This window comes from Hemibagrus wyckioides, linkage group LG19 (genome assembly GCF_019097595.1).
Source record: "Hemibagrus wyckioides isolate EC202008001 linkage group LG19, SWU_Hwy_1.0, whole genome shotgun sequence".
In the NCBI taxonomy this organism is placed as follows: Eukaryota; Metazoa; Chordata; class Actinopteri; order Siluriformes; family Bagridae; genus Hemibagrus; species Hemibagrus wyckioides.
The window spans coordinates 609076-634060 of record NC_080728.1 but is presented as its reverse complement, the minus strand read 5'-3'; the positions used below and the strand labels follow the sequence as shown (position 1 = coordinate 634060).

Genomic DNA, 24985 nt, shown 5'->3' with positions numbered 1-24985 from the left:
TGGGTTTCACCTGAAGACTGCATTTGTTGTAAAAAAAAAAAAAAAAAAAAAAAAAAAAAAGGATAAACCAAGATGAAGACCAGAGAGCTGTCTATAAGAAACAGTGAACAGATCTGCCAAGAAAAACATCAGCAGCTGATGACAAACATTGTGAGAGCTGTGAAGAAAACCCCCAAAACAGCAGTCAAACAACAACAATCTAAAACACACAAAGCCAACACAACAAAGTGGAAGAATTTAGAATGAACAAGTTAATTAGCAGACCTTAACCTAATTGAGCAGCATTTTACTTCCTGAAGAGGAGACTGGAAGTACAAACTTGGAAAAGCTTCACAAAAGAAGAATGCAGCTGTTTGGTAGTCTTGCTGCAGTTATTGCAAAACAAGGCATCTGCAACCAAATATATCGTTTTTAAATTAAACTGTAAAGCTATCTGTTCCAATAATTTTGCTCACCAAAAGAAATATGTGTCCATGTTCTAACATTTAGAAGCAAAGATCAAGAGATGAAATAAAAATCTACAACCTCATATTCACCTTTTGATCTCAAACTCCAATGTTTTCAGTGTATAGCAAAGACAAAAGAATTAGCCTTGTCTTTCTAATACTTTTGGGGAGACTGTGTAATAATAACCTAGCCACCAGTGGCAATTTCCAGGATCCAAGCACCTTCTGCAAATATCACCCTGGGTGGCCAGTTCATGCCAAGATACATGGAAGAATCAAGATTCCATAGATGAACAAACTTATCAAGTTTTGTGAGATTTATGTTGATAATACAGAAAACCAAATTTCCCTTTACCTGAGACATAGCTATTTGAACTAAACACCACCCCTGTAAACATCCATACCTCAAAAGTTATTGAATCATACTGAATTATAGCCTGAAAGTATGTCATTGCATCCATTCCTCAGTCATAGCTGGTTTAGTAATTTAAGCATCAATATTCATGGGGAGGCCATGTGGTTTGTAAATGGTTTTTGCTCATTTTCGACTTCTATTTACAATTTTAAAAGGAACCTATTCATTTTTATTTTTGGTGTCTTATTCTCTTGTTTTGTGTAATTATTTGCTTTTATCTCGTCTTTCCTGTATATTATTTGTTAAGTCTTTAATTCTATTTTGCAGTGCTTTGGTGCCCTTCTGGTAAATTGGACTTACAATCCTACATTAAAATTATGTAATCATGAATAATTTACATACTTAATCAATAATTCACCACATTTCAGCTTGATTGGACTTTTGGTTCCTGAGAAATAGATATCCCACCAAAGCTCCACCCCCTGTTTGATGACCACACCCCAAATTTTGCTTATGACCCCACAACTTTGTTCTCTTTTAGAATTTCAAGTTTCATGCAAATACAAGTTTTAATGCTTGGACCTCTCAGTATAGCAGCAAGCAGTGATCAAGGGGCCAAATATTTTCTGTCAGGATTTTGGACATGTCATTTTGTTTGTTTCCACTAGAGGTCCTCGTTGTTCCCCCATGTCACATTCCTTCTGCCAGTCATTTGTGTCATTGCTGCCACCTGTTTCTCATTTCCCTTGTGTTTCTTTGTCTGATGTTTAGTGTTGTAAGGCCAGCCACCCGTGTCTCATGTAAATTACGCTGTTGTTCTACTCTGTTACCCTTTGTAACCCTTCGTTATTTTCCCCCTTTTTGACTTGAGGATCTATTTCTGTTGATTACAGATTGAGATGTTTTGCCTTGTGGAATTTATTGAATGAACTTTGTGGATAACCTGTTTCTTGTTTATTGCCTTTTTTCTATGTTTGTACTATGGGTTTTATTAAACACCTTGGCACTTTCACCCCGGTTTGAGCTTATGTCTGCTCTGAAGGTCATCTCCTTTCTTGGGGCTCACTGATAAGAGACCTGGCTCTGGCAATTTTCTCATGACATACGGCCTCACTTGCTGTTTGGAGACTTGTGTATATCATGAATTGTGCTGGATATCAAAATTCTGAGCTTTTGTTAAGCATAGTCTGATAATGCAAGAGAATTTTGTGACGATTGGAGAGAATTTTTAAAGACACAAAAAAATATTACTTGCTTCGAGTGCACATGGTACAGAAAGTAGAATTTGTATTGCCCAGTTGAAATGTTATGAGCAGTTCTACTAATGTTTAGTGTCCTAGGGGACTAGAGTACCCTCAACGTAAATTTAGGCAAAACTACTTGGAGTCATTAGATCCTAGTCTTTCACTCACCTACAAAGTTTGGTCTGAATACGTCACACCATTGCGGAGATATGCCCTCACTTCCTGTTTGCCGACCTCTCCATCAAATTCATTTGCACATTATGGTGAACCGTCTTGCATGTCAGAAATCAGAGAAACAAGTTTTGTTCGGGTTGGTTTTACAATGCCGTGACCCTAAGTTTGTGATTGTTGATTTTGAAAAAGCAAAACAAGGGTGTTTTTTGAAAAGCTGGTGGAAATGCAACATGGCTTAATTTAATATCAGGGTATCCACTGAACTCGACATGCCACAAAGAATCAGAGAAAAGTGTCTTTCTCTGCTGTGGTGTTGAGTTATTATTTGCTCTGTTGGCAGAGACAGTTGAACATCATTCTGCCAAATTCTATAAAAAGCATAAACTATAGCACATGTAGAAGTATCAAAATAAATATAGCTTCAAACAGCGAATAAGGAGCCACCTTAGAACACCTTCTGGACCCACCTATTAACAAAAGAGGAAGCCAATGAGCAGATTTTCCAAAGATCAAATGGACAGTAATACATCAGACCATTGCTGAGATATTGCCTCACTTTCAGTTTTCAGTAGCCTTTCCAAGTTGCAAATGAACTCAGATTTGTTTGTTAACATCAGTTCATATTGCTAACCATATTTAGGGTGGCATGAGTATGCTAATGTTCCACTGAGGTGTGGCCTCACATCCTGTCTTTGGCAACTTTATGATGAAATTTATGACTATTACAGCCCTGTTAAAAATTAAAAATTAAAAAAATGTGTTTATCATAGTGTGGCAATGCAATGGTTCAAATGTACAACTAGAAGTTTCTAGAAAAAGAAAAAAAAAGGTTTGTATAAGAATTGTTGAATTCCTGTTTGGCAAAACAGAAATTAATTATATTGGTCACCAGCTTCCAGGAAATCAACAGAAGAACAAATAATGATTTGATGTTGAGAGTTTAAAAGTTAAAATCCAAATTTTTTTGTGTCTGTGTCTCTTCTATCATTGTGCCAAATTTGTTAAAACACATATAAAGGCAGGAGTTGCTAAGGCATTGCTAAGAGAGAGTAGAATGCTTTAGTACTGCAGGTGGTAGTTACCGTTGTAACAGTGGTAGCTTCAGCTTGATCAGATTTATGATGCCCTTGTTAACCAAACCCCCCTGTGGGTCACAATGACCAATCCAAGAAAATGACCTCAGGATTTTGGCATGAATAAACCTTTCAAGATTCGTGTGCACCACACTAAAGCCTTGTTCACACTACAGGATATTAAGCGCGATTTAAGCCCAATTTTTAAATTAACGAGCTCGCCGACAGATCGCTCTGTGATCATGGGAAAATCAGCGGGTGATCAGCGCTAGGCAATCTTTATGTGTGAACTACTCAAAGACGCAAGAGAGCAAGTCAACAGGTTGAGGTCACCGGAAGAAAAGCAGTGGCAGCAACATGGCTTCAAAAATAGTGTGGACACATTTATTTTAATAAATTAACATTTATTTAGAGCGAGACTTCTGCCGACATCCATTTTCAAAGCAAACCTCTACCGAAAGTCTCACGTCATTTCCGGATCCACCTGTCACATGTGTTTTCGCGACAAAACGTGGTTTGGGGACGGCGTTGAGGCGTTGAGTGACAAGAGTTGTTGTCAGATGGTGTGGTGCGACCCCCTCTTGTGGATCATTTACGAAGCGTCACGTAGTGTGAACACCACAAGGACAAAAAGACATACAGTGAAGTCATGTAGGCTGAACAGCAAAGCGATCTGCCGACGGTTAAAGTCTTGTAGTGTGACCAGGCCTTAGGGCACACTTCATGCAAATTTCATGTAAATTCATGCAATCAGTCCAGAGTTTCTGCTGTCTGAGTAAACCAAGTGCCACACCAGTTAGACATATCATGTCCATCTTGTTAGAAATCTCAGTATGTTTCAGATAAATTTGCTCAGGTTTTAGACACCAATTTTATGAAGATATAGGGAAAAAATCCTAATATTTTAATTACTAATTACTTTTACCATATTTTATGCAAACGAATGTAAATTGGGTTGGATGGGTGTGGATGAAGTGCTTTCAGGGAAAGAATCAGGGAAAATATGCTGTTTGAGTAAACTGGATTCCGCCTCCTACCTGGCTGATGTGTGGAGGTCATATTGTTTACAAAGATCTACATATATTTAATCAGTTTTGAGTTTCATACTGTGCTGAGTAGTTTGACAAAAGTAGGCTTCACATTATTATGTACTTAAAAACAAGAAACACCAGCATGGTGAAAATTAGTGGGCATGAAATCTCCTTATATGGGTACAAATTTTATATCATCTGTTGGTGATGTCACTGACTGTTGCTTTAGGTTTTTCCCACCATGTTTCTGTAAGCTGCTGTTATTTTCCTGTTCATAGCAGTGATTTCTGTTTTTGCAGTGATTCTTGTATTTGCTCTGCTCAATGTTTGTGAGTAGGCTCTGATTTTTTAGATTAGATTAGATTCAACTTTACTGTCATTGTGCAAAGTACATGTACAAGCCAATGAAATGCATCATCTCTCTTTTTCCTCATCTTTAAAATAGATCTCACAGACAGCTCTCTGATCTTCATGTTGGTTTATCCTTTTTAACAACAAAAACAGTCTTCACAACAAAAGAGACATTCAGAGCTATTAATTGTTTAATTAAGTCCAACAGAAGCCTTGTTGCTCATCGCAAGCTTGAGGTAAATATCAGTAAATGAAAGCTAAAAAATCTATAAATTTCATAATTCATCTTTTACTCAACCATAACTCCACCCCCAATTGGTAACCACACAAGAATTTCAGATATCCTCACAACTTTCTCAGAAATTTCTAGCAAATCCATCCAAGCAGTCATAAATTACCATTGTTTTAGTAACTCCAGCTCCACCCTACCTGGTTTGATTGGTGTGTGGTAGCCATACAACATGCTTGAGCTAAATGTTTTATTTCAACCTCACATGACTATTTTGACACCAGTTTAGTAAAGGTGGACTATCATCTTTGGAATAATTAGCAAAAGTAGATTTTGCATACTATGCAAATTAGCTCAAATGTTAATATAGTCAGTTTTTATAGCATGACATCACAATATTTTTCATTACACACCCAAATTTACAAGAGTTACAGATCCCTAAGAACAGTTATTAGAACTGTATTCCACTCGCTAATAAGGGCTACAGACTCCTCTGAGAAACCAATTCCTTGATTCCTGGGACTATATATATATATATATACACTATATTGCCAAAAGTATTCGCTCACCTGCCTTGACTCGCATATGAACTTAAGTGACATCCCATTCCTAATCCATAGGGTTCAATATGACGTCGGTCCACCCTTTGCAGCTATAACAGCTTCAACTCTTCTGGGAAGGCTGTCCACAAGGTTTAGGAGTGTGTTTATGGGAATTTTTGACCATTCTTCCAGAAGCGCATTTGTGAGGTCACACACTGATGTTGGACGAGAAGGCCTGGCTCTCAGTCTCCGCTCTAATTCATCCCAAAGATGTTCTATCGGGTTGAGGTCAGGACTCTGTGCAGGCCAGTCAAGTTCATCCACACCAGACTCTGTCATCCATGTCTTTATGGACCTTGCTTTGGTCACTGGTGCACAGTCATGTTGGAAGAGGAAGGGGCCAGCTCCAAACTGTTCCCACAAAGTTGGGAGCATGGAATTGTCCAAAATGTCTTGGTATGCTGAAGCATTCAGAGTTCCTTGCACTGGAACTAAGGGGCCAAGCCCAGCTCCTGAAAAACAACCCCACACCATAATCCCCCCTCCACCAAACTTTACACTTGGCACAATGCAGTCAGACAAGTACCGTTCTCCTGGCAACCGCCAAACCCAGACTCGTCCATCAGATTGCCAGATGGAGAAGCGCGATTCGTCACTCCAGAGAACGCGTCTCCACTGCTCTAGAGTCCAGTGGCGGCGTGCTTTACACCACTGCATCCGACGCTTTGCATTGCACTTGGTGATGTATGGCTTGGATGCAGCTGCTCGGCCATGGAAACCCATTCCATGAAGCTCTCTGCGCACTGTTCTTGAGCTAATCTGAAGGCCACATGAAGTTTGGAGGTCTGTAGCGATTGACTCTGCAGAAAGTTGGCGACCTCTTCGCACCATGCGCCTCAGCATCCGCTGACCCCGCTCCGTCAGTTTACGTGGCCTACCACTTCGTGGCTGAGTTGCTGTCGTTCCCAAACACTTCCACGTTCTTATAATACAGCTGACAGTTGACTGTGGAATATTTTGGAGCAAGGAAATTTCACGACTGGATTTGTTGCACAGGTGGCATCCTATCACAGTTCCACGCTGGAATTCACTGAGCTCCTGAGAGCGACCCATTCTTTCACAAATGTTTGTAAAAACAGTCTGCATGCCTAGGTGCTTGATTTTATACACCTGTGGCCATGGAAGTGATTGGAACACCTGATTCTGATTATTTGGATGGGTGATATAGTGGCTTTTGGCAATATAGTGTATATATATATATATATATGGCCATGAATGTATATAGTCCACAAAGCAATGGTAAATAATCAGCATAAATATGAATACCTTATTTACCAAGAGATATCAGCACCATCCCAGAGGCCAATTCAACTGAAAGCGCATCAGACTCTAGTGGGTCTCCAGCCAAACCTATCTATTCAAGTTTTGATATGGTAGCTCATTGGTGACTCTGTCAAATGAACCTGGCTGATGGTGGCCTTTTTTATTATCATTAACAAAAATCCGCACATAGATGCAGCATACCAAAATACAGCTTGACTGGACTTAGCTTGTAGACAGTAGCTTGTAAATGTAAATGCTATAACTTCAGAAAGAGTGAATTTAAAGAGTGTTTTTTATGTTTCTGAGTATCTCTTGAGATCCTGTGAGATTTAATGGCCACTTTACCATAATAGAGTGGAGTATGTGAGTCTGGTCAATGTGTGTTCACAGCTTTTGTTTTTAGCTATTTTTTAATCCCATTATAGTCATCCAAGTGCTTTTAACAAAAAGACAATAAGAAGAGGAGTTCTACATTTAATTCACTCACTCCTGTTTGCCTGATATTCAGTGGCTGGTGAATGTTACTGAATGCAGACATTATCCACTGGTATGAATGATTTATACTGCAGTGCCATTGAATTCTCTAATCTGATCAGCTTGAAGATATGCTGTATTTTTGTACAATTACATGGCTCAGACAGGACATGAGCGATAGGTTTAAACTAATGTACTTGTTTTTATTACGTTATTGCTTCCAGCTCATACTCAGGAACTTGAATGGAAAATGCTCAACATAAACTGACACCTTTTTATGACGTTTAATAAAATAAAAATGTATAATCACAGATATGATGAATATTCCTGTTGGGAAACATTTGTTTGGTATTTATGGATGGCATTCAATGCAATTGTGTGTGTATGTGTGTATGAAGCAGTGCACAAGCAAGACTCCTTTAGAATCTGTAGTGTGTGAGAATGTGTGTGAGAGACAGAGTTTCTGAAGCCTACAACGTTTGGGGTGTGTTTATGTCAATTATAGCTTAATTATGTGAAAGAGTTGGATGCCTGGATGCCATCAGTCAATCAGTAGTATAGTTTAGTATCGAATATATGTTAATCTGTTCTGGTCAGGAAGTAGCCACTACTGCTACTTCCACAGACCCTAAACACATGGCTACATTTATTATTGTACTTCACTGCTAAAAGCTGATGGTTAACAAAGATCAATTCAGTAAGTGATGCATACAGACATGAAACGGTCTGTAAGCGATACTCCCTGCTGCTCAAACAAAGGCAGTGAGCCTGATTGACGTGGCTGGCCGCAGCTTTCTCATCAGGCTTTTGATGGGTTAGAATTGGTTAATTGTCACAAAACATAAATGGCCTGTTGTTCTACTTACCCTCTGGTATTCTACAGTACTGTATGTACCCTCACAGGAGTTGCCGTTTGGGACGCTACTTGCGAAATGTGCTCTGACCCTGATAATTGCTGTTTGTGGCTATATTTAGGGGAAGAGTTGAACCTATCTGAGCAGCGCTCTCTTGACTTAAATAGCTTTAACTCATAAATAATTTCCTTCGTTCTCAGGACAAGATTCTGAAGCAGCTGGCTAAGTTTTGTGACTTTAAGGGTATTTCGACTGTTGATTTAATCAAATGTGTATTATATATTCTTAATCTTATATGTTCTTTAGGTAATCTAGCAGTTGGCAACTGGTCACTCTATCTGTAAAGGCTGCCCGAACACATATTTATTCATTTTTCACCAAACAACAGCGGCCCACATTCATGCTTTATTTTAACTGTATGCCCATAATCTAAGAAGTACACTGGTAATACTTCAGACTTCAGCCTACTGCTGAGTAGGAGGATTTAGCAAAATTCAAAATCCAACCTTTATCAAAGTTTGAACTGCCACAAAATACAGTATAATAGTGAACTTAATTAGTGCATACTTCAGTATAAATTATATAGATTATGCTGTATAGATCCTGTATGTGAACCACATTTACTAATCCAGTGCATGCAGGTTGGGATGCATGTTGGATATTGCTCATGTCTAATAATGTCTTCTAGAGCAGGTGTTATTTTCTCTCATTACAAGCATGCACTGGTTTTGCTTGCAGCATGAGGCCTTTGCAACCTTTCAACAACAATTCAGAAATGAAATATTTATCAAAATATCTAAACTCAATGTCCACTTTAATAGGAATACCTGTATACCTACCATCATGTGGCAGCAACACAGTGCAGAAATGGGTCAAGAGCTTCGGTTTATGTTCACATCAAACATCAGAATGTAGAACAGTGTGATTTTTGTGACTAACCAAAGCATAGTTGTTGTTAACCATCGCTGACCCCCTTATCGTCAGAGTGCTTCCACAGAACTGTCATGTCTTGTTTTTCGTTGTTATCATTCTGTGTAAACTCTAAAGAATATTTTGTGTGTAAAATGGTAGGAGTTTCTGAAATACTCAAGCTAGTGCATCTGGCAACAACAACCATGCCACTGTTGAAATCACAGAGATCAGATTTTCTGCCATATGACTGGCTGATTAGAGAACTGGGCAATGACAATACAACAATTTGAAACATCTTGAAAAAGGAAGAAACCACTGTTGTACTAACATCCAGACTCTGAACAGAGTCAGCCAAGGAAAGCAGCAGCTGTCAATGACATCACCAACAACCTCCACAGGGCTGAAGGTATTCAATCCACCATTCAAGGAAGACTGTGAGAGCAGAAATATAGAGGCTATAATATGCTATTTATAGTTTACTACATACTACAAGATATAAATCACTCATCAGACAGCTAGAGTAGAATTCCCAAAGAAATACAGACAAGAACCTCGACCAAAGTGTCTTTGTATGCTATAGCATTACAGTATACACATACATACAGTATATACAGCTTTAATGTACAGGTGTAATAGCACGACATAACTGCCTTTTACTCTGATCCACCTGCAGTTCACAGTTCATGAGTATATCCATGTCAAAGTGGTCAGTTCAGAGGCATGTCTTATCCAGACCTGTGTATGTGTGTGATGACAGACAGGGTCTTTATACAGTGATTAGTTATAGAGCAGGTGATTTCTAAAGTGAGTGGTTATACACTAAGTGATTATAATCTGAATAGTAAAACAGTAAAAGGATTGTAGCCTAATGAATAAAATTATGTGAATGATTAAATAAAGGGAAACCCAACCTACACAGGTGTGTGGGTAACGCTTGTGGGTAACGCTTGTCAAGTATTATTTGGTGCATTATTATCATTAAATATTTTTTGCCACAGATTTCAGTAATCAGTGCTAGTGTCTTCAGAAATCAGAAAATGTTTTATTGCCAGGTACAGCAAAGGGTCAGCAAAGAGCACTTTACAGTACTAGGAATTTGTCTTGGTGTCAGGTGCAAACATATACACAGGTTTGAAGTGTCAGTACAAATGTACACAATTTTAGAAAAGAGCTAGAATAAGTTAAATAAATATTGTATAAAGTGACTTGCGTGAGAACAGGCTAATGCATATACTACATCGGAATCCTTCTGAGAACGTAGATTTTGGATTATAATTTTAAAATTTTCCCTTCCTTTTCTAATCTTCAATAAAAAAAGTAAAACAATTGGGATTTCAGCTCTATTATCAAACTATATTTAACTGATGATAAGAATTAGGAGGTTTGTTGTGTTTTCAAATGCAAAGTATCATCCAGCTATCCAAACTGATTACCAGTCCTACAAACTAGTTACAGCTACACGTGATCTGATAAACAAATCTTAACATGAATTAAAGGTTAGACTATTGCATATATAATTACAAGTTTGGTGAGATGACCAATTTAGCACCATTAAGATGGAAGTGATTTTTAGCTTTATAATCCATCAGAAATTTATACAATTCATGTATACCTAAAGCAGTGAGAGGTGTAGGCACATGCACAATTTTACTAAAGAAAACACAAACAGTACAAAGTGGAAACCAGAATCACTGACAATCAAACAATAGCGTGAACAAGAACAACATAGAAAAATTAGACAAAGCATGTGAAAAGTGACAAAAGTTTGACAATGAAACGCAACGTAACTGGAAGTTAAATACAGTTGCTAATTAGTGAGACACAAAGCAGGTGTGAGTAATCTGTGACTAGGTCATGTGATCTGCTAGGGCTTGGTAATATAGTTCTTGTCTGCCATTTTGTGATAAAATCATTAATCACATGACAGAACTAACCCCCTAAGAGCATGGCTCCTTTTTTTTTTTTTTTACAACATACAGACATACAGTCACAAGGGGGTCCTGGACCTCCAGTCAGAACATCTGAAATTTGCCCTGGGTCCCGGATGGGCATTGCTTCAGCAAAGTGGCGCTGAGAAGCAATGATTTTTACACCAGCATGGGAAGGCAGAGACATTATAGCCTCGACAGAGTCAGGTAGTGGAGCGATGATGTCAATGGAGTCAGGTGGTGGAGAAAACTCTTCATGAGAGACTTTGTCAGCCTCGGGCTAGTGTATGGCATGTCCTTGTCAGTCTCAGGCTTGGAAAAGGAGGCTGCATTGGTATGGAAGTTCACCTCAGGCATGGAGTTGGTTAGCAAGGCCACCCTGTCAGCATCAGGCTACTGCTGCTGCTCTCTTATCGAATGATTTTGCGTCAATAATTCCTGACAAAATTACAGGAAATCTGCATGTCAGGGATTGGGTGGTGAATGCAAGTGTGAGATTTTACTAACTAAAACAAACAGGTCAAACAACATGGAAACCAGGATCATTCACAAACAGAAAGAAGAACAACATGAAACATACAAGCAGGTGAACCATGACAAAAGCTTGAAACAAACACACAGAAACTACTGATTAATGAAACACAGAACAGAAGGGAGTAATCTGTGCTAGAACTGATAGGTCATACAGCGTTTTCAGCCATTTTGTTCCCAAAGCTAGCAATGACATTATATGTATAGAGTAAACCAATGAGAGCAGATATTAAATTAATATCTGATAAGTTGTGGGTTATAGGGATGGGTAATATTTTAATGAATGTATTAATTATAAGGATAATAAGACAAGGAAACCTTAGTGTCGGACTATTTTCACTTTATTGTCAGTAAGATATCTTGTAAGCTTAACCATAATGTTTTGATTCATGATTCACTCCTTTAAGTGGTCCAGTGAGGAACTCATGTTACAGATTTGAATCCTTTTAAAGTAACTGAGGTTCCATTGGCATTAAATTAACATTCTAAGGATGATGATAAGATTAGGGGCGCTAACTGACCATAGTAACTGACCACTGGCTCAGTATTTGATTTTTGTTTTTACAGTCAGTGAAGGTGCACAAAGAAAAAAAAGTTTTACTTTCTTGTACAATTCCTATATAACAAATTTTAATACTGGTAACTTTGGAAGATTTAGGTTGTTTTTAATCATTACTGGACTCATGTGCTGCTACTGTTGATGAACCCCACTTTCTGCATGTGCAAATCCTGAACTGGGTTATATAACATGCATGTAAAATGCAAATTACAGACACACAAAACAATTCACAATCAGAATGAATTTATATAGATGCTTCATAGAAAAGAAAATACATCATCCAAATATCTTAATCAAAGCCAGTGTTCACACATTTCAAGCCAGACAACACCTGTTTAGTATGAAACACAACTGGTTCTACTTTCTTCCTGTGAAATCTGATTGTGAAATCTTACTGTTTCTGAGACGGAGTGACTATAAGTTTGGTGCCAGCTGTCCGTCATGCTGCAGGCACAAGCAGAAAGCTCATATTTTTACCCTCAAAAAGTTACAGAGAGAGCTGGAACACATTTCCAGATCATTCTACTCACTTTGACTCCTGGTCAGGAGAAGCTCTAAATATATTCATGTCCTCATGCATAAGAATAATGTATCTTTAACAGTGGCCATATATTGAAATAGGTTGTTAAAGTACATGAGAAGACAAGGAGACAGACTAAAACACTGTTTTCTGAACCTGGTGAAAACATTCTGCCACTGGAGAGGTCTTTGCCACACAGACCCAGGAAGCACTAGCCTCCACCTGTCCAAAAAATGATTTTAACATTAGAACCAGCAGGGTACCTTGTCTGCTATTACACCATTCCTGGCTTTCAGAAACAGCAACAGTGGATAGACTAAATCCACAGGAAACAGACCACAGTAGTGATGTCAAACCAACCCAGAACAGCAAAGTGGTCTCATGCCAAATCAGGGTGTGAGCTCTCCTCCAGGACACAATTTGCCAACAGTGCCAAGGCAGCTCTACAAGATATCTGAAAATCTGCAGTTGACGATGGGTTTGATAACAGTAGATCAGTGATTTGTGAGCATTCAGTGTTTTGTTTAGTGTTCAGTTCCAATCTCAACACTACCGAAACATAGGGCTCCATCTTATAAAGGTACCAGACCCAAGCCAGTTATCTCTACTGATCGCAGTCCTTACCAGAAATACAGGAATAAGAGAATACACAGGCCAGGTTAATGTCTTACAAAAAAATAAGAAGCAGAAAGAAAGGGACATAGAAAAAGAAATACCAGAAACTGGTATGTAACCACACACCAAACGAGGCTTATAGTCATGAAATAATGCTCACATGCATAGAGATGTTCCATTACCAATGCCCAACAATCCACACAAGTCCACATTTACAACTCAACACATTAAAAAGTTTGAAAGCTTGAAAGTTTGTGAACCCCTGAGCTGTTCAGACTATTCTGTTGTTTTAAAAAATTCTCTCATTTTATCATCACCTGCATTTTATAAATTAAATGTCAGATGTATGTTGATCAATTGTATATGTTTGTTTAGAGGGAATTTTGTGAGTAGCCAAAAAACTACATGAAATATTGAATTTGTGCAAAAGTACGTGAAGCCTTTTATTTAGTAGCTTGTGGCACCTCCTTTTGCAGGCATTACTTCAACTAAACGTCTTCTGACCAATTCCCTCTAAACAAACATATACAATTGATCAACATACATCTGACATTTAATTTATAAAAAGCAGGTGATGATAAAATAAGAATTTTTTTTAAAACAACAGAAAAGTCTGAACAGTTCAGGGGGTTCACAAACTTTCAAGCAGCACTGTATAATACCCTTGATGGTTGTCTGAATTTGCAGTGGACTCAATTCCCTTTGGACCAACTGACACCAAGAACACTTAAGGACAAACCATTATGTTTTGCATTAGACTTGTTTGAGTAATGGTGTCCAAACATTTCCATGTTTTTTTTTAATTATTATTTTTTTACGTTCTGTCTAATTTTATGGTGGCTTGTTTGTTCACTTTGGGTTATATGTCATGGGAGGATTGTGTGAGAAACACTGCTATCTTTGAAATGAATATGCCATAGACCTTTACAGCTGTACACATACTCCTTCGTGCAAATATAAGCCAATCATGTGGCAGTAGCATTACACACACTTATTGCATGTAGCAAACATGATCTCTGTTTGAGCAGAAAAGCGTCTCAGAACACACCTCAAACCTTGAGACACATGGGATGCTAAAGAATCTGAGGCTTCCGTGGGCACAAGCTCACCAACAATGGACAGTTAAAGGTTAAAAATGTTATCAACTGATCTAATGAATCTCAAATGTTAGGGTAGGAATGTGGCTTCAACAGCATGAATCATGACCCAGCCTGCCTTGTGTCATGAGCTCAGACTGCTGGTGGTGTAATGGCATACATTAATAAGAGTCCAGCATTGTTTGAATGCCGCACCCGACCTGAGTATTATTACTTACCCCATGCCTTTCTACCATCTTATAAACACTAGTTCCAGCATGATAATCCACAATGTCACACAGCACAAGCCATCTCCAACCTGTCCACACACACGACAATGAGTTACGTCTACTCCAGGCACCAGATCTAAATCTAATACAGCATCTTTGGGATTTAGTAGAATATGAGATACACAGAATAATGTCTTGCTGAATCCATGCCATTAAGAATTGTTACCGAGTAATATTGTGAGTAGTGTGAGTGAATAGTGTTAAGTTCATGATTTGGGGCAGTATCTTGTACACTCAGCACCACTAGGGGTTTGAGTGGGATGTAATTTGAGTCAGCTTCATACATTTGCAGTATTGGTTTTTGCCACAAATTACTTTCAACCTCCTTCCATGGGTATTATGTTTTTTTATGTACATTACTGCATTTCAATATGATTTCTTATTAAAAATATATATTTTTAATATTTTATTTGTTATACAGTGGGTTCAGAAAGAATTCAGGCTTTACTTTTTGCTCACAGGTTAACAGTGCATGTCCAAAAAACAAATCCATGAATTTCAGGCAACTGTCTGTAGGCCTCTACAATCAAATTTTGTTAAGACATTTATCTGAGATACATCTCTATTTCTTTACATGTTACCCAGAGTACAGTGGGCTCCGTCACTGTGAAATGGAAGAAATTCAGAAGCACTTCCTGGTGCTGGCCATCTGGCCAATTTTAGTAGCCAATCCAACATGCATTGTATCAGTGTTTAGAGACTGGAGAACCTGCCAGAAGAAATACTATCAATTACCCCTTTATGATAGAGTGGCAAGACAGAAGCCTCTGCATGGGAAAAGGCATGTGGCAGGCATTTAAGGTACTCTGAGAGAATAAGAAGAAAATAACTGTCTGATAAGACAAAAATTAACTAAGCCTCAAGTGATATGTCAAGGCAAAACCCATACACTGTTCATCAACTGGCTAATACCGACCCGACTGTGAAGGTGGATGGTGGTGGCAGCATCATGCTGTAGGGGTGCTGGTCAGCAGCAAGGAAAGGGAGAATGGACAAAATTGATGAATATATGAACACAGCTGAATGCAGAGAGGTCTTTTGTGATGAAATGTTTGTAGTTTCATAAAAACTGGCTTTAATATCTATAAGTTGACTTAAAAATTGTTCATCAACTATGCAAAAAGCCACGTGTATTTTATGTGCATGTTTCCTGAAATCAATAGAAAATAAATGCAAAGATTATATTACATGATCTTTAAAGCAATATTTTCCCATCAGCAAAGTCTGTCTGTGTCAAAGTGCAGCTGCGTAGGCTTTATTTAGACATGAGCAAAAGCCATCATGTCTCACCACATGACTGAAGGATGCTCAGTGAAGGGTGCCCCAATACAGGGCAAATTCAGTTCATTTTCATTTTATAATCTTTCTCGTGCCCTCTTTTAAGATGTTAACACTGTAGGTATCTATTCATGAAAGTGTGTATTCTCCATAATCTACGCAGTAAAGTACATGACCCACCCAAGTCTTGCATAGACTGTATGGCCAAAAGTATGTGGACACCTGACCATCACGTGCATATGCGGTTCTGGTCCAAACAGTTACCACAACCCTGGAAGCACATAATTGCACAGATTGTTTTTGTATGCTGTAGCATATGCTCTGCCTTTGTCTTGTGTAGCCTTAAAACAATCTAATGAGACATAATGTGACTGTCTCCCCTCTGAGCCACCTTTTCTCTATCTACCCCCAGGAACCATGTGTCTGAACAGTTGGAATGTAATTCTAGCAGTAACTGAAGATGATTGTTCCTAAGGCCAGGGGCAAGGGCACTGTATTGCAGACTGGGATTTGTTACTGTATCAGTTACAGTGTTAACCATGCAGAACAAAACACTAAGTCTAATTAAAACAGTACACTTAGGAACAATATGTTGCTGACGTTTACTACACCTCATGGCTCATAGAATCCCAAAGGCATTTATACAGTAAATCTCAAATAATTCTATATATAGTCTAATTTTGAACATATATAGATACATTACATATAGATACATCTTAATGAAGTGTACAAAGTCCACCTGTTTCACAATCTCTAACACCTCTCCAGCAAGAAATAAAAATCCTAGCCAACTGTATTTCCATAACACTATCTTTCAAATGAGTTGCAATGCCCAGTACTGGCAGTTATTAAAATGTCCATAAATACTCATGTACTCAGCTCTAAAAATAAGGCATTCATCTATTTCCATTCAGGTTATCTGAAAGTCCCACAGTGATAAAAAAGGAGCATGTTAACATATTATACCTCCACCAGGATTTTACAGAACATATGGGGAAGAGGTTAATGATTTTGTTCCATTTTTAAAGCTTAATTTAAAGACTCATAACCCACTGAAAGCTTCTCACAGTTCACTGTATCTAGTCAGGAGAATCCCCCTTGTGCTTCATATTCTAGCTGTGTACATCTGTCCCTCCAGTAGCACACAACAATGTGCACTAGCATCAACACTTTTTTTCAAACCCCAGCCGTCATCCATCACTAATGGTCAGTTTAGTTGGCTCTGATAAATGAAGGATACAAAATGTTCACTTACACATAAGTTGTGAAGTGATGAAATCATAGTACTGTGTTAGCAAAGGCTTGGCAACGGCTTATGATTCATGTCCCTGCTGCTTGTAACTGCAAAGTAATCTATAAAAATGTAAAATAAATATTTTATAAACATGTTTATGAAATATAAGGGTGAGTCAAATGAAAACCTTGTTTTTTATTTTGCACTGTTTACTGTGGACACTAAAGGGGTCGCAAAGTGTTTTATTTTTCTACATAATTTCAATTTGTTAACGACAGTTTATGTATTTTTTTTCAAAGAACACTGCATAAAATTTAGTAAGTAAAAATATCTCAAAAATAGACACATTTATATAGAATTTCATAAGATTATTGAATTGTATAATACTAGACAAGTTCTATTGCCAGATAATTTTGCTAATTACAAGAAAAAAAAAATAATAATCTGCATAAAGAATAAGGGGGGGAAAGGCAATCATTACCGCAATCCTATTATAGGAAATACAGAGAATACTTAAAAAAATAAAATTCAATAGATAAATAAATAAATAAATAAATAAAAAACACCTGTAAATATGCATATTGGCTAGAGACCTGTTGTGAACCACAAAAGGGGAAAAAAGTTTAATTTATGGTGTTTTCTCACCAAATCCATCAGATCAAGCCCATCAGATCAAACCCATCAGATCAAACCCATCAGATCGTAGATTCCTTTTGCATTTAAGCTTTTCTATCTGCACCATTTGTCGGTGCTGGCTCATGTCGGTAGTAGCAGCACTGACCTCAATCACAGGTCCACACTGAATTTCATCACTCTGGGTTCTCACGGTAACCGGATTTTGTATGCACTTGTCGCGTGTGTGGTCGCTGTGGTCATCATACCGAAATAAAATCAACAAGTCAATTAGTTCCGACTATAGCTTGACCTAAATTGTGCTAGTTATATGATGTCGCTCACGGTCTCCCATTTTTGTGGATCCTTCTGCCGCAGCTTATGAGAAAGTGCTCGCGCTTGTCGGCACGCGACGCATATGAGACCCTAATATGGAGATATAGAGCTAAGACGGTCATAAGAATCATGTCTCCTCCCTAACAAGCCATCCATATGGCGCGCGCGCACGCACGCGCACACACACACACACACACAGCTCGCAGTTAGAAAAAAAAATATTAACTGAAACGTTACCTTGATGGTTTTCAAGGGTTTCCTCCGGTATATACATGTTTTGCTCTCACTGAACATAGACGCAGCTCAGCTTTTCTGTCGGTAAGGTGAAAAAAGCAAAAAAGGCTGTAAAATAAAAAAGGGGGCGGTAGAAAATCATCCCAAAATCGGAAAGAGAATTAAAAAATATGAAGAAAGGAGGACGAAGACACTCAAGTTGCCCCTTTTGTGGGTTGAGTGAATATTACCTTATTCCCATTATAGAGTTAAAAACAGGGAATAAATATTCGCTGGAGCCGTCTAGGAAAACGAACCAGTGCATCCTTAGAACATCCGGGCCCTAGCTAAGAAGAACCACGGCACGAGCCCCACTTGGGCCGATGATAATCGAAATATCCTTTTGTCTCTGTCTAATGTCTTTAAAACTGGACGCAGCTTAAAAAAGGGCAAACGCCAAAGTAGGTTAAAAAAGAGTATGCATTCCAGGCCGAAGATTACACCGTTAACGGGGTTAAACGTACACCGCTGCGATCGATTCCCATCTGTGTTGATCCGATAACAGGCGTAGACAGTGTGCGCGCGCGCGCTGTAATAAAAATCAGGACTCTGAGGTTCGTCCTTGCTCTGTTCCGAGGAAGCGAGTGAGAAAGAGACGACTGCAGTCGCCGATGGCCCTTTCGCCGAACGCTCTCGCCTGCCTCAGTGCAGTGATGCTTGTCTGGGGAGCGAGCCGAAGAGACCGAGCTCCCTCCTTCTCTCCCACTCCTCCTATGCAGACTTCTCTGACTGCTTCCAGATGTTCCTTTGCTACAGAACACAATAAATAGTCGACGATTTTCCAGACATGCCAGCTCGGGGGTGGGAAAGGGAAAAAAACAACTCCACTACAGAGAGTATTATTATTATTATTATTATTATTATTATTATTATTATTATAGACTACTATTTTTCTCACATGTATTATTTTTAAATGACAAACTTTTTTATATAATTTCTTTATGTTCACTTTGTTTATGTTCAGCTGTCAATGCCAGAATCACTGACTATACCAAGGCCTGCCCTATGCATAAGCAAACAGAGCGGTTGCTTATACAGCAGGGGGCCTGGCCTGGTCATGGGAAAGTGGAAAAATGGATATTAATAGGCTAAGGGAGGATTTGCCAAAAGGAAAAAATAAATAATTAAAGGAATGCATACATGCATCAATGAATACAATTAAACACTTTTTAAACAACATCGTTTTGTATATACCGTATTCTTCAGTCATGTTATGAATTTCTGCCTTTAAATATTACTCAGTTTATCCATGTCTCACTCTCACTTAGTCAGATCCACACAGTGGATACAGGGTCAATTAATTGGATGCCAGTCCAGCACAGAGCACCATGCACACTCACTCAGACACTCATTCACACCCAGGGAGCAATTCATCTTGGCCAGTTATTTAACATGTATTTGGCTGGAAACCTGAGAACCAGGAGGAACATGGACAGGTGGAGAACAAGCACAAAAACTCCACATGAACCTGGTGTGGATCAGTGCTGTGGCTGGAAACACCTTGTTGATGAGAGAGGTCAGTGGAAATTGACATTCTGGATTGAGCTGACAGTAAGGCTGTTTACCACTGGGGTGGGCAGAAAAACGCCTCATTACGGACAACATGCTGAACCTTGAGGAGGATGGACTACAACAACAGAAGACCAGCTCAGGTGCCAATAGTATCAGTTAAAACAGGGATCTGAGGATACAGTGGACACTGGCTTACACAGGGCATTTTTTCTTCTCCACCTTCATCACTGTAGACTAATGAGTGTAAAAAATGTTGTGCTGTTCAAAAATGTCTCCATAGGCTTAGTTGGGAGGGTTTGGTGGTGATGAAAAAAAAAGGTTTTGGCAATAGACCATTTGCTCCACATTGCTTAACCCTACCAAAACAATCAGTGTATCAGACAAACTAGTAGCAAAAAAATGATCAGAGTTTTTCTCAGCTAAATCAGGCAACTGCAAGTCATGGAAAACTACCTCTGGAGTCAGGCACTTACCATCAATCTATGGAGTACAGGAATAAGAAGACCACTTTGAAAGGTCTCACAGCTAAAATGGCAGATCAGATCATCCTGCTGTCTACTAAGGAACATACCGAGGAACTGCCTGTAAAAGTTTGAAATGAAGTTGTTAGGAAAAAAAAAAGAGAGAGAAGGATTTCAGCAGTGTGAGCTTTCTCATGAGCCGTGTGGAATCCATTATATCCAACTCCAGACAAACTTAGTGCTTGGGTGAAAAAGGGCAGTTGGCAGAGAAGTGACCAAGAAGCCAACAACAACAATGAAGGAGTTAAAGAGTTCGCTGGCTGAAATCAGAAGATCAGTGCAAACCCCAGCAATATCATCAGCTCAAGAAAAATCCAATCTTTTAGATCAATCCTCTCAAAGTCTCATATCTGTTTCTATTGAGGAACTTTACATCCTTACAGAACAAAGCAATATTCACCCAAAGCAATATTCATTTATGTCTATAGAGAGTCCTTTCCAAAAGCATAGAAAATCTCATTCTAACAGCAAAAACAGAACTAATCACTGGGGGTAATAGAAATAAGAAATATCATGTTTCACGTCAAACTATGCTTCTGATGTGCTGTATGCAATGTTCTAGACCAGCAACAAACCTCTACTACGACACTACCTTATGAAGTCTTTAGGCTAATAATAAAATAAAATTTTCTTTGTTGGATTTTTTTCTTATTTTTCCATGAGTAAAATCATTTCATTTCATTTTTGCTTATTTATGATTCCAGGGTGTATATGTGGCTGTACTTGTTCATTCAGTATTTGTTCTCTGGGTCATAATGTCTGCCATAACTGTGCTTTTTCTCTTATCTTACTTACTTAGTCCTTTTTAGGCCTATGTCTGGGAAACATAGGCCACTGGTGATCTTCCAGCATCTTTTATGGTTTTTCACTAACTTTGTGGACACACAGGATCTCACAAAAGTGAGTACACCCCTCACATTTTTGTAAATATTTTATTATATCTTTTCATGTGACAACACTGAAGAAATGCCCCTCTGCTCCAATGTACAGTAGTGAGTGTCCAGCCTGTATAACAGTGTAAATTTACTGTCCCCTCAAAATAACTCAACACACAGACATTAATGTCTAAACCGTTGGCAACAAAAGTGACTACACCCCTAAGTGGAAATGTCCAAATTGGGCCCAATTAGCCATTTACCCTCCCTGGTGTCATGTGACTCGTTAGTGTTACAAGGTCTCAGGTGTGAATGGGGAGCAGGTGTGTTAAATTTGGTGTTATCGCTCTCACACTCTCTCATACTGGTCACTGGAAGTTCAACATGGCACCTCATGGCAAAGAACTCTCTGAGGATCTGAAAAAAAGAATAGTTGCTCTACATAAAGATGGCCTAGGCTATAAGAAGATTGCCGAGACCCTGAAACTGAGCTGCAGCACGGTGGGCAAGACCATACAGCAGTTTTACAGGACAGGTTCTACTCAGAACAGGCCTCACCATGGTCCACCAAAGAAGTTGAGTGTACGTGCTCAGTGTCATATCCGGAGGTCGTCTTTGGGAAATAGACGTATGAGTGCTGCCAGCGTTGCTGCAGAGGTTGAAGGGGTGGGGGGTCAGCCGGTCAGTGCTCAGACCATACGCCACACACTGCATCAAATTGGTCTGCATGGCTGTCGTCCCAGAAGGAAGCCTCTACTAAAGATGATGCACAAGAAAGCCCGCATACAGTTTGCTGAAGACAAGCAGACTAAGGACATGGATTACTGGAACCATGTCCTGTGGTCCAATGAGACCAAGATAAACTTATTTGGTTCAGATGGTGTCAAGCGTGTGTGGCGGCAACCAGGTGAGGAGTACAAAGACAAGTCTTGCCTACAGTCAAGCATGGTGGCGGGAGTGTCATGGTCTGGGCCTGCATGAGTGCTGCCGGCACTGGGGAGCTACAGTTCATTGAGGGAACCATGAATGCTAACATGTACTGTGACATACTGAAGCACAGCATGATCCCCGCCCTTCAGAGACTGGGACACAGGGCAGTATTCCAACATGATAACGACCCCAAACACACCTCCAAGACCACCACTGCCTTGCTAAAGAAGCTGAGGGTAAAGGTGATGGACTGGCCAAGCATGTCTCCAGACCTAAACCCTATTGAGCATCTGTGGGGCATCCTCAAATAGAAGGTGGGGGAGCGCAAGGTCTCTAACCTCCACCAGCTCTGTGATGTCATCATGGAGGAGTGGAAGAGGACTCCAGTGGCAACCTGTGAAGCTCTGGTGAACTCCATACCCAAGAGGGTTAAGGCAGTGCTGGAAAATAATGGTGGCCACTTTTGGACATTTCCACTTAGGGGTGGAGTCACTTTTGTTGCCAACGGTTTAGACATTAATGGCTGTGTGTTGAGTTATTTTGAGGGGACAGTAAATTTACACTGTTATACAGGCTGTACACTCACTACTGTACATTGGAGCAGAGGGGCATTTCTTCAGTGTTGTCACATGAAAAGATATAATAAAATATTTACAAAAATGTCAGGGGTGTACTCACTTTTGTGAGATACTGTACATAATATTTTCAGGTGTACACACTCCATTCAACCTTTGAATGTGAACTTGTCCTCAAAGGGACTAGGTGTTCTTTGGCCTATCTTTGACATTGTCTAGTAATGCTGCTTGCTGGACTCTTTGAAGTGTGACCAATCCATCTCTATTCTACTATCTCTGCTTCAATAGATCCTTTCTGGTCATCTGGGCCCGTATTCACAAAGCTTCTTAAGTCTAAAAGTTGCTCCTAGTGACGAAATTCTAAGAAAATTCTTAGAATTATGACATTTTCTTAATTTTCAAATTTAGGACAAAATCTTAGTACAGATAAAAATGATTCACGAAATATCTTAGCCCTAAAAACAGCTCCTAAGGTAAACAATGTTAAGAGTAGAGAGGAGGACTTTTAAGAGGCTTAAGAGTTTCTATAGCAGAGGACAAAATGGCGGAAAGAAGAACTATTCTCCAAACCCTGAAAGATCGTGAGTTAATTAAATGCTACAGATTGGATCACGATGGGATAATGTTTGTGGTCGAACTTATTAGAGATGCTTTCACATCTCCCACCCAACGTAGTAATGCCATAATGCCAGAAATGAAAGTGATTACAACACTGAGGTATTTGGCAACTGGAAAAATGCAACAGTGCAACCTTCCACCAGTAGAGTGATCACACAAACTATTGAAGTGCTTTCACAGTCTCATATAGTGATTCGCAATTCTCCGTAAACTGTACACAAATTGGTGATGGCCTCAGTCCCCTTTAAATTGCATATGAAAACATATGCAAACTTCAGCAGACTTAGGCTCTTCCCCCGTCTTTCAGCACGTTCTTCAATCCACAGACCACGGCAGCACAGAGAGAGGATCAGAGGACGTGTGTGTGTGTGTGTGTGTGTGATCAGGAAGACTCGTATTTGGCTTGTTCAGTATTCGAATGTTATACACATTTATGCAATACAGTGGAATGCTGCAATAAGTTTACCATCCTACCCTGTTAGTCAAAGGTTTATTTTTATTTATTTATTTATTTATTTATTTATTTATTTATTTATTTATTTATTTATTTATTTATTAATTACTATTATACCCTCATTTGGGGCTGAGCTCTGAGTTGCTCTGAGAAGTTTCCTAAATCACTTTTAGTCTAGGACTCCCAGCTAGGACTTTTTAGGTTAATATAGGAGCTCTCTGAGAGAATTCTAAGAAGCTTTGTGAATATGGGCCCTGATGTTTAGTCTCTGTCTTAAGCACCTACTGATGAAGACTGCATTTTTGCCAAAGAGGTTCTTTGTTGTCTTCCAGGTCTCAGTTCCACACAGTAACATGGTCTTGACAATGGAGTTAAAAAGACATAATAGGTTTTAAAGGATCCTTTCCTCTCAGATGATTGTGGATAAAAGTAATCAACATGATGGAAATCATGTTAAGTAGCATTCCCTATTGCTTTTCCTATTCTTATTAATACTTCTCTCTCTCTCTCTCTCTCTCTCTCTCTCTCTCTCTCCCACTACTATCATCTACACTCCCCTAATAAGCGAATAATTCACCTTCCTCAGTGATGTTATCATGAAGCAGTCATCAACAATATTCACTGGACACTGCAAGGCCACAGACAAATGCAGGACCAGTTCACTCATCTCTACAACAGAGCATCTCAAACAGAGCTCTCTATCGGCATAAAAAAAACAAACTGATAAAGGCAAACACCAAAGGCCAGGAGCTTGTCAGATTAAGGTACAATATCATTGAGGAAGTGTAATTGTTCACATTCCTGAGGAGTATAGTTGACAGCAGTGGTGGGAGCAAGAGAGATACAAGCTAATGTCATTAGATTATATCCCCTATTTTTCATCTTTGCATTAATCTCACTCATCACCGTAAGACTGCTTATCAACATTTAGTAATGATTCTGGAGCTGACCTGTAATCCAAAGTAGGATTTTTGTGCTCCCTGTGACAGCATAAGGCTTACTCCTTCTTTAAGCTGTGCTGGGTCAATTGTGTGGGTATTAGCTCACATAATAGTTGTCTTTGATGTCCAGCATAAATCCATCTTGTTTCTGCAATGTCAGGTATGTATAGTTTGTAGCCATACAAGGCACTTCACACCATCATATGCACATTTACATGCACACTTCAAATAATTATAGCTATAGGCAAATCTATGTAGAAGATTCTACACCAATGCACTACACTAAAAAGAAACATTCA

At 39.1% G+C, this 24985-nt stretch overlaps 1 protein-coding gene across 15 annotated transcripts in view; it reads right to left on the bottom strand.

Annotated features, from left to right (window-relative positions):
* cacna1c (calcium channel, voltage-dependent, L type, alpha 1C subunit) overlaps positions 1-24985 on the bottom strand; it is a 181172-nt gene that overhangs the window by 138286 nt on the left and 17901 nt on the right. For 4 of the 15 annotated variants that reach the window (XM_058417785.1, XM_058417801.1, XM_058417788.1 and 1 more), the window contains exon 1: positions 18225-18998. The exons of 1 other annotated variant lie outside the window; for it this stretch is intronic. In XM_058417785.1, the coding sequence (XP_058273768.1) occupies positions 18225-18261 (37 nt within the window). In that variant the 5' untranslated portion in view covers positions 18262-18998. Of the gene's footprint in view, positions 1-17060; positions 17080-17684; positions 17703-17820; positions 18063-18224; positions 19000-24985 lie in introns of those variants that run through there. 10 more of the 15 variants (XM_058417797.1, XM_058417799.1, XM_058417798.1 and 7 more) reach the window with 6 other exon arrangements.